This window comes from Syngnathus scovelli, chromosome 4 (genome assembly GCF_024217435.2).
Source record: "Syngnathus scovelli strain Florida chromosome 4, RoL_Ssco_1.2, whole genome shotgun sequence".
Lineage (NCBI taxonomy): Eukaryota > Metazoa > Chordata > Actinopteri > Syngnathiformes > Syngnathidae > Syngnathus > Syngnathus scovelli.
In genome coordinates this window covers 12,689,341-12,705,351 of record NC_090850.1, presented here as the reverse complement: position 1 = coordinate 12,705,351, position 16,011 = coordinate 12,689,341, and the positions used below count along the sequence as shown (strand labels likewise).

Genomic DNA, 16,011 nt, shown 5'->3' with positions numbered 1-16,011 from the left:
GCTCAGGTGACTGCCGTTTCTCACTGGAGAGTCAACTTGGCTTCAGTCGCAGTGTGCCAGTGACCAACGTTTGGAGCTAACGCACTGTATTGGACGTATCTCCGTCTCAAAGCCGGTTAGTGTACCCAGTCAGAACCCGAGTGTACATATCAAGCTTAGGGGATTGTTGGTATTAATATTTACCATGAAGAAATTAAAAAGGCCTACATCCTGACGTCCACTGTGGGGTCAGTGACGGACAGACGCTGTGTCGGTGACTGACATGGATGCAAGTGACATTAAGGTAATACGCTTTTCTTAATTTCGCCTTGTAATGTTGCAAATTATTTAATTTATATGTAGTTGATCACGTTTAAAGCACACGTTGTTTTGAGATGGGAGGCTCAACAGTTCTTGCCTAGCATCGTCTGGAGAGCTAACGGCAAGGGCTTTTGTCACATAACGGCTATAATGCATTGATATTGCTTTTGTGTTTTTCTGTCTTTTAAAAAAAAAAAAATGAAATCTATGTGACAAGTTTACATTGGTTTTGTCGCCAGTTGAGGGTATGTGTTATGCGCCATATTTTGTCATTTTCTTGTACAATGAGAAGCGACGTCTATGTTGATGCTAACTTGGCTACATGAGCCAAAACATCTCAGCTGTCACTGGTTAGAAGCAGCAACAGCTGAGCGACAGTTCACTTGGTCAGTCCCGATCGATGCAGAATAAAGTCAAAGTCTCATGCAGCCATTCCTAGGGATTCGTAAGAATGCTTTTAGGTGAGGCACAGAGCTTTAAGAGGTATTGTGGAGAAGAATATGTCTGGTTCTTCAGCATTTCTGACATTCCACCGCCTCTCCGTGCGTCTATGTGTGTCTGTGACGACTGCAAAGACATTCGGCCTGACGGTGTTTTGGCATGTGTCGTCATAAGGTGTGGCGAGCGTTTAAGGGTGAATATCAAAAAGCACACAACAAAAACAACAAACAGAACAACTGCCATAACATCCTACGTCACAACTTTGATAAATGTGCAAACAGCTTTCAGTTGGAGCACTTCTTCTGTATCATGGATATGCACTGGATATGTACTGTAGGGCTGCAACCATCGAAATATTTTTAAAATTAATTATTTGACCGATTATCCCATCGATTTAGAAGCTTCAAAATTGATCAATTAACCGTCAACTAATCATCAAATTAACAACTGTTTTGATTGCAACCTCTCCACAGTAATATTCTCTGATTTAGTTCTTCATTAAAACAAAATAAAATTGATTAAAATAGATTCACCCTCCTAAAGTAATGGCTGTCATTGTTTGTATTTTCTTCGGAACATGCAAAAAAAATCAAACGGTCTAATGATGTACCTGATCTTACCAGAGGTTTGATTGTGAGTTTGAATGATGTTTGTGTGGCCTGTGATTGGCTGGCAACCAGTTCAGGGTGTGCCCTGCCCTACTGCCTTAAGACTGCTGGGATAGGCTCCAGCACCCCTGCGACCCCTCATGGGGAGAAGCGGGTCGGAAGATGAATGAATGCGTAATCTCTTATCAAATGGCAATCGTTTTAATAAAGGTAACCATTTAGTGCTATTGTGTTAAAGTTGTCAAAATCTTCTAATTTCAGAGTCACAATATGCCTATCTCAAAGACATGCATTAATTTCCGAATGGAATTGTACTTTTATATTTGAATCCGATTTTTTTTTTTTCTCAAATGCGACCAGTGTCATTTTCATATGTGGCCTTTGATCAGATATTGATCTGATTTATTGCAATGCAGTGGTAGTGGTTTTGCTCTGCATGACAAACATGACTCTTGAATGGCTTTCTATAGTCGCTTCAGTCCACCCACTACACTCAGCACAGACACACGACATGTATGTAATGTTAAAAAGTGACATTTACTAATGATTCAAATTATAAATGACAGTTGTTTGACACAAAGATGCTTAATCCTAGCAAAACAAAAGCTTCAATGGATCCCTATCTAAGTGTTGGCTCTACCATCACCAAAGGATGCACATCTGTCTGTGAGCTCAATGCAACTTTAACAATTGCAGCTATTCTCCACGCACATGCACAAAGTCAGTCAGTCTCTCCACACTCTTCCTTGCATTGTAATTAGCTTATCTTGTGTTGCTGTCTTAGTTATCCTCTCAGGCTTAATCCTGTCACAGCCTGCTATCGGAGCTAAATTCCTATCAAGGGCCATTTCAGTGTTTTAAAGGGGAAGTCAACTCCCAAAAAGTCTTCAAAATATGTTGTGTGTCCCCACTAGACTAAACATGGCCTTCTGAGTATTGCGTTTGGAATATGAGTTAAGCAGCAAAATTCCCCCCGTTTGTATCCATCTCAGGAGGCAGCTATTTTGCCACTTGCTGTTGACTGAAAATTACTTCACAGTTGCTAAGTCCTTAGGTCACAACCAATCGCAGCTCACCAGTTTTTTTAAACTGAGCCATGCATGATAGGTTTTGACCTATTGTTGACTATTATGTCATTTTCAGTCGACCGCAAGTGGCAAAATGATCGCATCATGAGATGAATAAAAATAGTGGAATTTGCCTGTTTAATTCATATTCCCAAAAAAGAAAAAAATAACCCCAACACTGTGTTTTGACTAGTTGGGCTGCACACAATATATGACAAAGAAAAAATTGGGGGTTGACTTGCCCTTTTAAGTCCTACTAATCCTACTAAGTGGGAAACTTTGATCCGTGTTTATTTTACATTATGTGCATTTAGGTTTTTTTTTTTTCACTTTTAATTGTAGCTACAGTTTTTTTCACCGCTACAAAACAAGCACTTGCAACCACATCATGCTGCATCTTGAGAGTCAACATTGCTGTTTAGTTTCTGTGAATTGGTTATATAGGCTTAAATCTGCTACATTTCTATTTAGACAAGATGACGTTTGTTGATGTATGAAGGAAAAGTGTGTGGCGGGGGGAACCACCCACCGCCAATGGCAGTGGGACACAGTGGCTTGTCTGTGTTACAGGCGGCACTGTTTGTGAGAAATTAGGAAGCCTCTTTGTTTGCTGAACTTGGCCACCCCTCTTTTTTAATTGGCTTTCTTGGACACATCTTAAAGATGACAACAAGGACTGTTTTCAAAGTATTTCCAACAAACAAATGACTTGATGACAGTTGATTAGTTGATTAAATTTTTGGGGGGGAAATACTTGAAAATATCAACAGCAGTAGTTTCCCCAAATGCCTTGGCAATATAATCATTAAAAAAGAAAAAAAAAAAAAAAACTGACCCAAAAAGGGTGACGTTTGTCTTCACGGGAAAAACAACGAGCTAGTGTAGCTGGTAAAAATTCTAGATGTGTTGCAATCATACCACAAGTGTTTGTTTTTTGGGTTGGACCAATTAATGTCAGCCATTTAATCGGCTGTTATTTCACACGTTAGTTCTTCCACCAAAACCTTTTCTTATGTCTGTGGGAGTTTTTGTGGGGTAACTACATGTCAATGTAATGTCTTTATAACCTACTGTTGCATGTTGATTACCTGGTGGAGCAGATGTAGATCTTTTGGGCCTTATTCATTAACTGTGTGTATATAGTATATATACTAATATGTGATTCATCAGCATCTTGAATATCTAACCCTAAATTTAGTATGATCATTCCTACACATTTTTTACTGTTGAATGTGGCTCGTTTTTATGTTTGATCTAATAAGATAAGTGTTCCACCACCACATATTTGCCATTTGCTGTTCATGCACCGTTTTGGTGGCATACAACTATTTTGGAGTGAGGTCAGGAGCTTAATTTTGTCAGACCACAGTCCACCATACTGTATATGGATCTGAATATCCCAGCCTTCACAGTTAGTTTTGTCATTTTAATACCTTAGTTTGGTTCCCTTCCTCACATTCCACCAGTAATCATGCTTCATTTTTTTTACAGGATGTAAAACTTTCAGCTGAAGTGGAACCGTTCATCCCACAGACGAAAGGTCTTGAGGGATCCCTGGTCAGCATGAGTCTATCTGGAGAGCCGGGAGGGGGCAACGGAGGAGTGGAAACTACTCCCATTCCGAGTTACCTCATCACCTGCTACCCTTTTGTTCAAGAGAACCAACCCAATAGGTACTGTGTCACAGGCTGGGAAATGTCGCTGCTAATTAATGTGCCACACCGCATTAGCGTAATTATGTGGAGTGCATGGTTTTCTCACTCTTAGTTGAGTTGAAATCTCATGTCGAAACAACACCTTTTGAATGGAAGAAGCCTTTCGTGTAAAGTAGCCTTGCTTCGTTTCCTGACTTCCCATCATTGTTCTGCCCCTGCACCAGTGTGAGCAGAGCTCTCCATGAGCGTGATTACGTCCGTTGTCCGCGCTTCTCTAGTTAAGTTCATCCTTGAGAAAAAGACATAGCACCATAGCCAATTTCCAGCAGGTCCTCTTTGTTCACACTAGTGATCTTCTATATCCTGCACACATCCGCACTTTTGTTTCCTTCCGTGCTATTTGAATGCAAGGAAATGACTGCTATAACGGTTTGGTTGTGAAAATGTCAACCATTCTGTAGCATGACCACACCACCATTTTAACAAACCCTCATGTACTTCATTGTGATGCCACAGATGCAATCATCATCCTTCCTCTAAAGGCCTTTCCAAAGCCCTTAGCAACATCTTGTGTTTGTTGAGGTTGTTTTTAAGATATGCATTTCATGTTCAGAATCAGATTAGAGTATCTAGCTACGTGATCAATCCGTTTTATTCATTGAGTTGACTAGATTTGTCATCTTTTTTTTAGCAGCTTCTGGATTTTCTGCATCATTGCTGACATGCACTGCTAACACTAATAACATGGCTGCGAACAGAGAGGAACTACTTCACAAAAGTCAGCCTCAGTGTTTTTTTAGAGACTTCTCCAATCCCTCTCGTGACTGTTCAAAAAAAGTTGCTAACATGTTTGATAACAAAAAGTACCTTAAGACTACTTGTGCTTTTAGTAGCCGCATAAAGAGAAACGAAAAGTCGTACTTTTACTTTACTGTTCCCACGCACAAGTTGCCACCGAGGGTGCCACGGTATTGCTTTGCGCTTATGCCAGGGATTATTGTCTTGTTATTTCCTTTTTTTGTAAGCAATAGGATAAAAAACAATTACAATTTGATAGTAGATTTTTGTGGAAGACTTTCTGGGCTGTGTTACCTTAATGATAGTATATTAATGACAGTATATGAACTGGGTGGTAAAAGTCAAAATTGGTCTGTTAGTAATACTGGTAACAAAACCTTTTGGCCAACTCGGTCCGTTAAGTGGTAGTGGTGAGTTTTCCAGGGTTCCCAAACATCAAGAGAACGAAATAATCCTGTGTGTTTTTTTTTTGTTTTTTTACAGGCAGCATCCAGTGTACAATGGCGGGGATCTGCGCTGGCATCAGCCCAACCCTGGCCCCGGTGGTCCTTACTTGGCCTACCCAATCATGTCTTCCCCTCAACCCCCTGTTTCCAATGACTATACCTACTACCAGATTATGCCTGCCCCATGCCCACCTATGATGGGCTTTTACCAGCCATTCCCTGGTACCTACGCAGGACCAGTGCAGCCTGGAGTTGTTAACCCCGTCTCAACAGATGTTGGCGAAAGGCCTCTGCCTGTTGGGCCGGCATATGGGATAGCGAATAACAGAGGAAGAGGCATGGTCCGATCTAATATGCCAAAGGTAAAATTGTCAACTCTTTCACTTGAAAACCCTGTCTTGATGAATAACTTGCTAATAATAAAAGAAAAATATTAATAGTAATAATAAGTAAATAAAACAAAAAAAACAGACATTGCTTTGAAATTGTGGTTCAACAGAATTATAAAAAAAAAAAAAAAAAATGCCAGGACAAAAATGATGGTAAACCCTAGAAAAAAATTGAAAATTAATACTGGTCAACACATTTTTGCTAATTTTGTTAATCAGAGATGCATGAAAACCTTATGTGATTTTTTTTCCTGTCGATTCCAAATCTGTCCTCCTTTTTGCTTGTAATGTTGTTTTTTTTCCAAATAATAATAACTGTCTTTCCCTCATTTTAATATAAAACAGCAACATTTAGGTGTTTGCCAGCCACAGAGGGGTCGCCGTCCCCCAAGCAGGACTTTGGCTGTGCAGAAAGAAGTCTGCAACAATGGTTATGATGGTTGGACCAAGAAAGTACTGCTGGTGGATGCTGCCCAGCAGACAGGTAAGCATCTTCCTCCTTCATTGCTTTAGGGATGTAAAAGATGGAATATCTTCAAACTTTAAAACTCTTATCTTAGGTGTTTAATAGAGCAGTAAAAGATGGTAATGTTTAACAAAATATTTATTTGAAAGTATGTTACTTTCATTTTAGTGAGGAAGTTAAGCCTACTGCCAATAGCCAATAACCGCATCTTCTGGTTGTACTAGTTGATGATGCAAATGATTGGGCTCCTGAACAAAAAGAGAATGTAGAGATTCCAGTTGGGGTATTTACTTTTGTGCAAGTCATGATGTCGCGTCACATGAACTGAGTCTGGTTTTAGTAAAATAAATGACCATTGCATGCCTTTGAAAACATTGACAGTTCCATCAACATGAATGCGCCCCCCCCCCCCCCCCCCACTTCAGTAGGATCAAGATAAAAACAAATGATCCATAAATTGAAAGGCCTAGGTGCTTCAACTGGTGTTGAGAGAGACTTTGCAGCAGTTAGCAGAGCAGTGTGTGTGTGACATGCCAGAATAACTAGCACTCAATAGAGAAAAAAAAGCTATACTTACATATTTGAACAAAGCTCTGACGGAGGACACTGCCCTCCTATGAAATATGCTGTGACCACCCCAGGTTCCAGGCCAAATAAATGACTTTTGACTAATGTCAAGTTTTTTCAGGATTTTTTTTTTCTTAATTCTGCATTTCCCCTAGTCCACTGTAAGGAACAGATCTTTTTCTTTCTTCAGCGTTTTCTGAAGAATTTGGGATGTTTCTAAAAACTTGTTTTGTTTGTTTTCATTCAAAAACTCATTGATTTTGTTAAGAGATATGTGTCAACAGCATACACTGTATATAGATTATTTCATATATTTAAAAAAAAATTTAATCTATTTTTGTTTCTTAAAATCTAATGTGTCTTGACTTACAAATAAGTCGACTTACAGCCTCTTGGAAGCTATTGTCCTAATAAATTGAGAATTATCTGTCCGCTGTATTTTCATGACTGTCATTCTAATGAGGAACCCAAAGGTACTTTACAGTGATGTTAAACCAGTTAAACATTTATTGATGTACTAGAAAAGCATCAAAGCACATATGAGCTGTTAACAATAGTAGGTGGCTTAATTGGCAGGCTACGCCTCACATCATAAAGGATGATAAATAAGACCTTAAATCTGACAGTTGTTGCTGTTTTGACTATGCTTTTAATTAAATATCACATTTGTCATAATGATGAAATAACTACCGGTAATGAAGTGTTATGTGATAGTACACATGTATATTGTATCAATGTATATGTGTCTAATCTGATCCCTCTTTGTTAGATTTCCCAGGTGAGGTATCTGGGCAATGTTTTGGGGAGCCTGCCAGTCCGCTACTGTGGAAGAACCGAACAAAGAGGCAACAGGCATCCAATGCAGCTGAAAGCTACAGCGATCAGGGAACCAGTGAAGCTGACATTGACAGCGACAGTGGATACTGTAGCCCCAAACATAAACAGGCAGCAGGACTAACACATCGAACAGTAGAGACGTCCACATCATGCACCGTATGGCAACAGGCTTTTTTCTTTTCTTTTATTTCTTTAACGCTGTTGACTTGGCTGCCCATAATGTTCTGTTCGGCAGAACAGTCATTAAACGTTTCAGATGTATCCATTAATATAAAGTTTTTATTTAAGCTCAAGTGTAACAATTTCATTAAAGTCACATTTCCAACTGTCAAATCAACTATGATGTTAACTGCAATTTTTTTTTTGTCTTTAGGGGGTTGAGACTGGTGTAATGACAAGTAAGTTTAAATGCTGCTCTTATGAGGGCATTTCTTTTTAGTACTTAATATGTTAGTAGTGGTGAAGCTTTATCTTTGCATGGCCTCAATTATGGACTGAAATTTACAATGCACTTGGTCTCTTCTAGCAGGTACATGGGTAAATTTCCACAGAGCAGACCAGAGGAAGAATCCTGAACAGAGTAACTTCTCACAGGTGCAGTAAAGACTACTGGAGTTGATTACTTGCATTTATTAGACCACGGAATAATAATAGATAATAAGATTACCAGACTATCCGGTAAATTCCCAACGGTGTTTTTGTCAACGTTGGCTTTTTTTTCTCTGTAGGATTTCCACAGTGCCTGTCCAGGGCGTGGTTGTCCAAACCAGTCGGAACAGAGATTGCAGCCAGTACTGGTCACACGTGATGAGATCGCAACAGAGCCCCTTTACTTTGAAGTGAGAAAACGATTGTCATATTGATGTACTATTTCACTTGTTCCCCTTTTTATTTCTTACGCTAAAATATACTTTATACACACAAGGATGAAGATGAGAGAGATGAGTTCCCAGACTTACCCACTGGAAATCGTGTCCAGCGCTGCACCAAAGCAGACGCGCCATCTCAGATTCAAACGCAGCCAAAACTGTGTCGAAATCTGGTAGGCCAAATGCATATTTGTAGACCGTTATCAGAACATATCTTAAGTCACTTTCAGCTAAAGTTCAGCCTGGTTGTGATAGATTTGGAGCGTTAAACGATGTTGTTTATTTTGCCACATGTGGCAAATGCAAAGGGGTTTACAGTTAATTTCCAAAAGGTTGAAAAGGGGGGGTGGGGTGGGGGTATTCTCAAAATCATCATGTAGACAGTCTACGTTGTATAGGCTACAGTGTGCATGCAACCAGGAATGTACATTGGATATTTTAACTGAAAGTATGTTGCAACATTTTTCTCAAAAATGTTCACAGGTTATTCGTGTTTGGTAAACTTTCCAAATTTGTTTGATGTGGAAAACATCCAACCTTTTTACAGCATCTTGCTAGATGTTATTTTCAATAGAATATTCTTGCGTGAATAGGGGAATTCCAAATGACAACATGCTCTGGCTGCCATTCGGGATTCATTAGATTCTTAGTTACAGTTGTAACGTTGTTTTATTATTCCAAAGCTGTTGTTGCCCATAATAACTATCCGGCGACAAAAGCAGTGAGTGGTACTCCAATAAAAGAGTACCTCTTAACAAGAAAAAAAAGTGTTCTACAACTGAACCAAACTATTCCACTTGGTGAAAAACTGGCTCTGTGCTGATTCTTTTGCAAAGCAACGGAACATTTTCATGTTTTATTCCTTATCACAGCTAGAAAACGTAGCAGACAACTCCCCGATCAGCATTGTGCAGACACCTATCCCCATTACCACATCGGTTCCCAAGAGGGCCAAAAGCCAGAGGAAGAAGGCCCTGGCTGCTGCCGTGGCCACTGCTCAGGAATACTCAGAGATTAGTATGGAACAGCAGAAATTACAGGTATCGTGTTAGGAACTCAAGACTTAATGTTCATCTGGAGTCAACTGTTTTAGTCAAATGATCCTGTTCTGTCTTTTCTTTTACCTCTTAACAGGAGGCACTCACCAAGGCAGCAGGCAAGAAGAGTAAAACTCCCGTCACGCTGGACTTAGGAGACATGCTGGCAGATTTGGCTAAACAGCAGCTGGCACTGAAGGCCAAACAAATCACCAATACCAAGCCACTATCGTTTGCAGGTTCCCCAACCCCACAGCTCACTTTTAATATTCGTTTTTTTTTTTTTTTCTTCTACACATCTACTCACGTAGTTCTGTTCCCCCGCAGTTGGAACAACTATGCCATTCCACAGCACTGGCAGCTTGACAGCTATGTTGAAGGGTCATCCTCAACCTTATTTGGGCTCCCCTAACACTCTGGATTCCACTGCTCCACGTATAAAACGAGGGAAGGAGCGGGAGATACCCAAAGTCAAGCGACCAACGGCTCTCAAGAAGGTTAATGGGTTGATGATAATTATTCAAGAAAAGCGGGGACACTATGGCCTTACATTAGATTTTATTGTCGCTGTCCGGTGAAACGCCCCATAACGAAATATGTAATTTTTGAATGAGAATAATCTGTCTCTACATAGTGTTATTTTTAATATTAATCAATTTAAAGTGGTGAGAATAACCTTGAAATGTTTCAGAAACTGCCATCTATTTTCTTGTTTAACGGATGCCGTGTGGTGTACTTGACACCTGGATTGGTTTTGGTTGCTTGATTTGTTAAAATTGATCACTGCAATGCTTTGTTGTCATTGTTCTGACTGTTTTTATCTGCTTTTTTTTTAGATTATTCTCAAGGAGAGAGAAGGCAAAAAGGGTAAAACAAGCTCGGCACAAGAGTTGCCTAGCCAAGAAGAGCATAGGGACGATTGTTTACATTTTACTGAAGATCTTTCACAAGAGCCTGCCTCTCAAGAAGGTGGGATCAATTAAATACAAGTACTTTATTCTCCCCAAATCAAATCCCTGTTAACAGTTCTTCCTTCACTTTATGTCACAGAAAATGGCCTGTGTGTGCCCAGCGACACATCCCTCTCCCCAGCCAGTCAGAACTCTCCATACAGCATCACCCCCGTTTCACAAGGTTCTCCTTCGAGCTCCGGCATTGGGAGTCCAATGGCCTCAAACGCACTCACAATAATCCACAGTCGACGTTTCAGAGAGTAAGTGACTCACTCTTGCGAATAGTTATCCCACCCAAAAATAGCCTTGGATGGGAGAAACGTCTAGAAATTAGCGGGTCTTTTTTTCTCAGGGGGCCCTTGTACAATACAGAATTGTAGAGGAGGGCACAGATGTTTGATACATTGTGCCTCCTCAGCAAAAATGTATGCAAGTAGCCACAAAGCTATCTTTGTGTCTTCCGCTGTAGGCCTATTGTACTTGCCCAGCCTTCTCTAACACATTTTGCATTGATAGCCTCCAAATGGCTAAGCTCCTTGCCTTCCTCTCCTGTGACCACCAGCTCCATATGTCATCACAACAACAGCTTAAAGCCTGCATCCTGTTTTGACTTCTTTTTAACATTGTTCAAACCCACCAATGATCACCCCAAACATCAAAGTAAATGAATAAAACATCACATCTTATAGGCTTCAAGTTGTCAGTGTTTTGCAAAATTTCCTAACGACATTAGTGGTGATTTCTTATTTCCTTAACCTTGCCATTCTTCCATGTCATGTTGTTGCTCTCCTTAGGTACTGTAGCCAAGTCCTAAACAAGGAGATTGACGAGAGTGCGACGCTGTTGCTGCAGGAGCTGGTCCGTTTCCAAGACCGTTTCTACCACAAGGACCCCAACAAGGCCAAATCCAAACGCCGCCTCGTCATGGGCCTGCGGGAGGTTACCAAGCACATGAAGTTGCGAAAGATCAAATGCGTCATCATCTCTCCCAACTGTGAAAAGATCCAAGCCAAAGGTAGGGACCAAGATGTGCCCTCACTGTGGCATACAACCGCAATTATGAATTTACATTGTCAGTCAGTTATCCATTTTGTTAGTAAGGGACAATGTTTGATACAGTGCTATACTCCAGATAGCTCAAGTGGAACTGTGACCCCAAGTGTCATTTCACTTTTGAAAGCTAGTTTATTTTTTAGAATTTGAAGCATTTCTGTGACTTTTGTTTCAGGTGGTTTGGATGAAGCTCTGTACAATGTAATTGCCATGGCCAGAGAGCAGGGGATCCCGTTTGTGTTTGCATTGGGCAGAAAAGCTCTCGGGCGCTGCGTCAACAAACTTGTGGCTGTCAGTCTGGTTGGCATCTTTAACTATTCTGGAGCTGAGGTACACTACCTTGGTTTATTACCTTTATTTTTCATACGATTGTTCTTCATAAAATAGAGTGCATCTTATCTGCTTCTTTCAGAGTCTATTTGACCACCTGGTGTCACTAACAGAACAGGCCAGGCAGGCCTACAAGGACATGGTGTCATCTCTGGAACAAGAGCAGGCAGAGGAGGCTTTGAAACACGTCAAGAAAGTTTCGCACATGGGACATTCACGCAACCACTCTGCAGCTTCCGCTACGTCTTTTTGCTCCGTCATCTCTGAGCCCATCTCAGAGGTCAATGAGAAGGAGTATGGTGAGATGCCTCGTGTCTCTTTCCTTATATTATTATGCTTATTAGCCACCGTTAAGCGCGCCTAACTTGAATATAATGATTTCTTTTTAGTGTGTTCATGTTATTTTCTTTCATTTTTGCTCAAAAATGCATGCGTCCTTCATTTCGCTACTCAGAGTAATAGTTTTCTATACGTGTTTATCATACGAAAATGTTTTATCAAGCCTTACCCGCTTCCCACAGAAACCAACTGGAGAAGTATGGTTGAAACTTCAGATGCTCCGGAGCCAGTGGAGGCCGAAAAAAGTGTCCCTTCCCCTTCTATTGCTCCCCCCAGAGACAATGAGACCCCGGCAGTCCCGACAACCGCTGCCCCGCAGAAGGCGCCGCTCCCAACACAGTCTCACGGCGAGCGAGATGAGGTCCGCGCCGACGACCGCCTGGAGCTGGCCTCCCAGCAGAGCACCGAGACAGGCTCGCTGGATGGCAGCTGCAGGGGGCCGCTCAACTCTTCCATCACCTCCACCACGTCCACCTTGGTCCCTGGCATGTTGGAGGAGGCAGAGGAAGAAGATGAGGAAGAGGAGGATTACACGCCAGAACCCATTTCCGTAGAGGTACCCACTCTCAACAGCCGCATTGAGTCGTGGGTGTCAAAGACCTTGGAGAACATGCAGCTGGGTAAGAGCCAGGACAGTACAGACGAGGAGGACGAGGAAGAGGAAGAGGAAGAAGAAGATGATGAGGAAGAAGAGGAGGATGAGGATGATGAGGAGGAGGAGAGAGCGCAGAGCGAGGATGAGGAAGGCCTTGTTTCAGACGCCATCGCAGATACCAACGTAGAGAGCAGAGAGCAGGTGGCGGCCAAGGAGGTCACGGCCTGACCTTTCCTCCTCCTCCTCGTCTTCCTCTTCTCTCCTGTCTCACCCACGTGGTCTCATCCCATAAAACCAGCAGCTGTTCTCCTTGCATCTCCATGACTCTACACCAGACGTAATCTTACACCTATGGCCTGATTTACTCAAGATTTGCGTGTGCAAACGCAGGCAAATGGAACCTGATGTCTTATCCCACATGCTTGAATGCCAGGAACAAAATTTAATGCAGCATATTGGCTATTCAGCAACGTAATGATTCTCAAACGTTTTACACAAAGCATCCCGAGCAACATAATAGTAAAATCCAAAATTTTTATTCAAACGGAGGAAGCTGTGATTTTATTCCTGAAAAGTATCATTGTTGTCAGGCGAAATCCTTGCATTCCCAAATCATTAGTTTTCCACAAAACAAATAAGTGCCATCTGACTTGAACACCACATTGTTCAACTTTGTATTTTACCTTTGCTGTCATGTACAGGTGTGCACCAACATCAATGCATTTTCATGCAGTCAATAACCTTTTCAAAACTGGAATACTCGCAATGGTCTCTTGTTGTCATTTTACATACACAGGATAACTCAACTCAAGTTGCAGGGACAGCTGCTCTGAGAAAATGGCTGTCTCTTTAGTCTGCAAGGGCGGAATGCGGATGTCTCCTCTTTGGTGAGGAATTAGCATTTTAACATGGATAAAACCTTCAAAAAATTGATTTTAGCATGATATGCCTCTTGTTATTATCTTTATAAAAGAATGCAAACTTTCTGTCCTGAGGCAACAATGCCGCATGCCTCATACAGAAGCGGTGGACTTTAACAATATTGCGTTTCAGAATGTTATTTTTTTGAAAAAAAAAAAAAAAAAAAAATGCACGGGGACAGACCGATATAAATTGTGGGAAAATATGTAATTGAACACAAACAAGGGATCCGCCTGACCGCAACGATAGATTGGTGTAAGCCTTTGTAACATTATGCCATCTGTGACCACTTAAATAGGAAATAAAACATTGTACCTGTGTTTGAAAGTAAGGCGTTCCAAAAGAGTCAATGAAAATGTGTTTAAGAGTTAAATAAAACTGACTCCCACTTAACAAATGTACTAATTTAAAAATGGTTGAAGCAATTGTAACTGAGTTATTATTTCAACATTTAATTCAGTGTTTGTTTACATACCGCTAGAGAAAGCCCACGTACCACTCTACTTACTGATCTAAGGGCCGATGCTAGTCCCAAGGTGGCGTCATGCCATATCACCTATGACAAAGCTCAATACATATATGCTAAAATGACTCCAATGCAAAAAAATACAATGTGATAATTTGTTCTGGTCTCTCCTAAAGAAATTTTGTGGCGCGTTGTTTCGCGTTTTAAGCACCATGTTCGACAGGATCGCAGATACATACCATTCACTAATACATTTGTTTGCCTCTTCTACTTACACTTCTAATCCCACCACTTCATTTTGCACTTGTGGTGGTGCTTTCCCAAATTTTGGTGAAAATCTTTCTTGTCTGCAGGGGGCTTGATCAGCCCCTTTTGTTCACAGCGCACTTGACCTGTTAGTGCAGGGGGTGTCCAAACTCGGTTCTCGAGGACCAGGATAGATATCAAGCTTTTTCGGAGCTTGCTCATGTGCTGTGTTACTAGTGAGTCAACACGCCATTTGGCATCTTAGTAAATCAGGCCCTTAATCTCAGGCATCTGTCAGTGCAGACCACTCGCACGCAACGGAGAGGCTCGAGGACCAAGCCGCAGCAGGTTCATCTAAAAAAAAAAAAAAAAAAAATCAATTCAACCCCTAACCTGTAAAACTTGAATTTGGAATAAACCTTTGTTTCCATGTGTCCTCATCCCAAGTTGACAGTCTCCATTTTTGGGGGCAAGTGTTCCGAAAAGCTTCAGAGAGCATGTGACTACTCTGCTCCCAAATTTATGGAGCGCATTTACAGCTCTATGTGGGTGTGTGTGTTTGTTTACATGCACATAGCTTACATTTACTTTGCTGTGTTTGAGCTTTACCTTTTTTGTACATACTGTGTTCATGCTAGCACTTCCCCCTAAAGGAAGGAAGGAAGGAAAGAAAGAAAGGAGACACTGTCTAGATTGCTTAGCCGCTGTGTAGTTTCCCCAACAGCATTCTCGCATCTGTGGCAGGAAGTGTTTTGTTATCGTGGAATAAGTGTTTTCCCCCATTTTCCATTCAGATGATTTAACTTCTAAGAAGCAGAACAGTAGCGTCTGTACAGTAACTTGGTTGTCAGATTGAACTTGCTGTGTTGCTGTTATGTCGGTAGAAACAGTCACGATCATGCTTTGGGCCTTTTTACTGAAGCCTTGTCAGGGCCGGGTAATGATATTTTAATACGCCGCAGTTGTCTCATTTGTAATCCATTGCAAAGTTTTTGTTTCGTTCAAAAAGCAGTTAACACTTTAAATTGTTCGATTACGACTATCACCCAGAAGACCGTGTTTACGACAGCACGGCTGTCGTTCAAACTACTAATGCCTTTTGACGACAAGTATTCGATTGTGTATATAAGAAAAACACCCAACCACTTTGTAAACCCATTTTAAAATGTTAGAAGTAGAATTGAATTAAGTCAGTCACGTGCTTAAGTGTCACACTTTTGGATCCGGAAAGTATTTGTAGCTTAATAAAAGGTACTTTGTCCTTGTGGACCTTTTTGTTGCCACATCCATCAAAGTGTTTATCGACAACAAGCGTGTATTTTTTGCACTATGTACATACAGTACTAAGAAAGAGGTCTTGTGATTTAAAATGAGCAGAAAAACAAAACTAAACAAAAAAACGGTTCGATGAAGTACTTTTTCAGTGTGATGTCTTTATATGAATATTTATGAGTCTTTCACAACTTCATTAGCAACATTGTAAGAGGCTGTTTCTCATAATCCCTAAAATTCATGGACTGTTGATTAACATAATTAAAATGTTGTTTAAGTAATTCATATGGATGTTTTGTTTATTTATGTACAATTAGATTGTTTAGTTGCATCAGAGCCCGAACGCAAATATTCTG

At 40.9% G+C, this 16,011-nt stretch overlaps 1 protein-coding gene across 1 annotated transcript; it reads left to right on the top strand.

Moving 5' to 3' along the window:
* Nucleotides 1–12: 12 nt before the first annotated feature.
* Nucleotides 13–15,940, top strand: secisbp2l (SECIS binding protein 2-like). The gene is made up of 18 exons (XM_049718759.2): nucleotides 13–283; nucleotides 3,908–4,089; nucleotides 5,353–5,677; nucleotides 6,050–6,188; nucleotides 7,507–7,730; nucleotides 7,948–7,972; nucleotides 8,101–8,168; nucleotides 8,303–8,413; nucleotides 8,500–8,616; nucleotides 9,316–9,483; nucleotides 9,578–9,719; nucleotides 9,808–9,977; nucleotides 10,317–10,449; nucleotides 10,531–10,693; nucleotides 11,228–11,448; nucleotides 11,662–11,816; nucleotides 11,899–12,115; nucleotides 12,338–15,940. The coding sequence occupies exons 1-18, from the start codon at nucleotides 263–265 to the stop codon at nucleotides 12,976–12,978; spliced, it is 3,222 nt and encodes a 1,073-aa protein (XP_049574716.1). The 5' UTR covers nucleotides 13–262; the 3' UTR covers nucleotides 12,979–15,940.
* Nucleotides 15,941–16,011: the final 71 nt, after the last annotated feature.

Coding starts and splice junctions, on each gene's coding strand:
- secisbp2l (XM_049718759.2), top strand. CDS start 263: ATGGATGCAAGTGACATTAAG. Junction 7,973..8,100: donor TGAGACTGGTGTAATGACAA/GTAAGTTTAAAT, acceptor GGTCTCTTCTAG/CAGGTACATGGGTAAATTTC. Junction 9,978..10,316: donor GACCAACGGCTCTCAAGAAG/GTTAATGGGTTG, acceptor CTTTTTTTTTAG/ATTATTCTCAAGGAGAGAGA.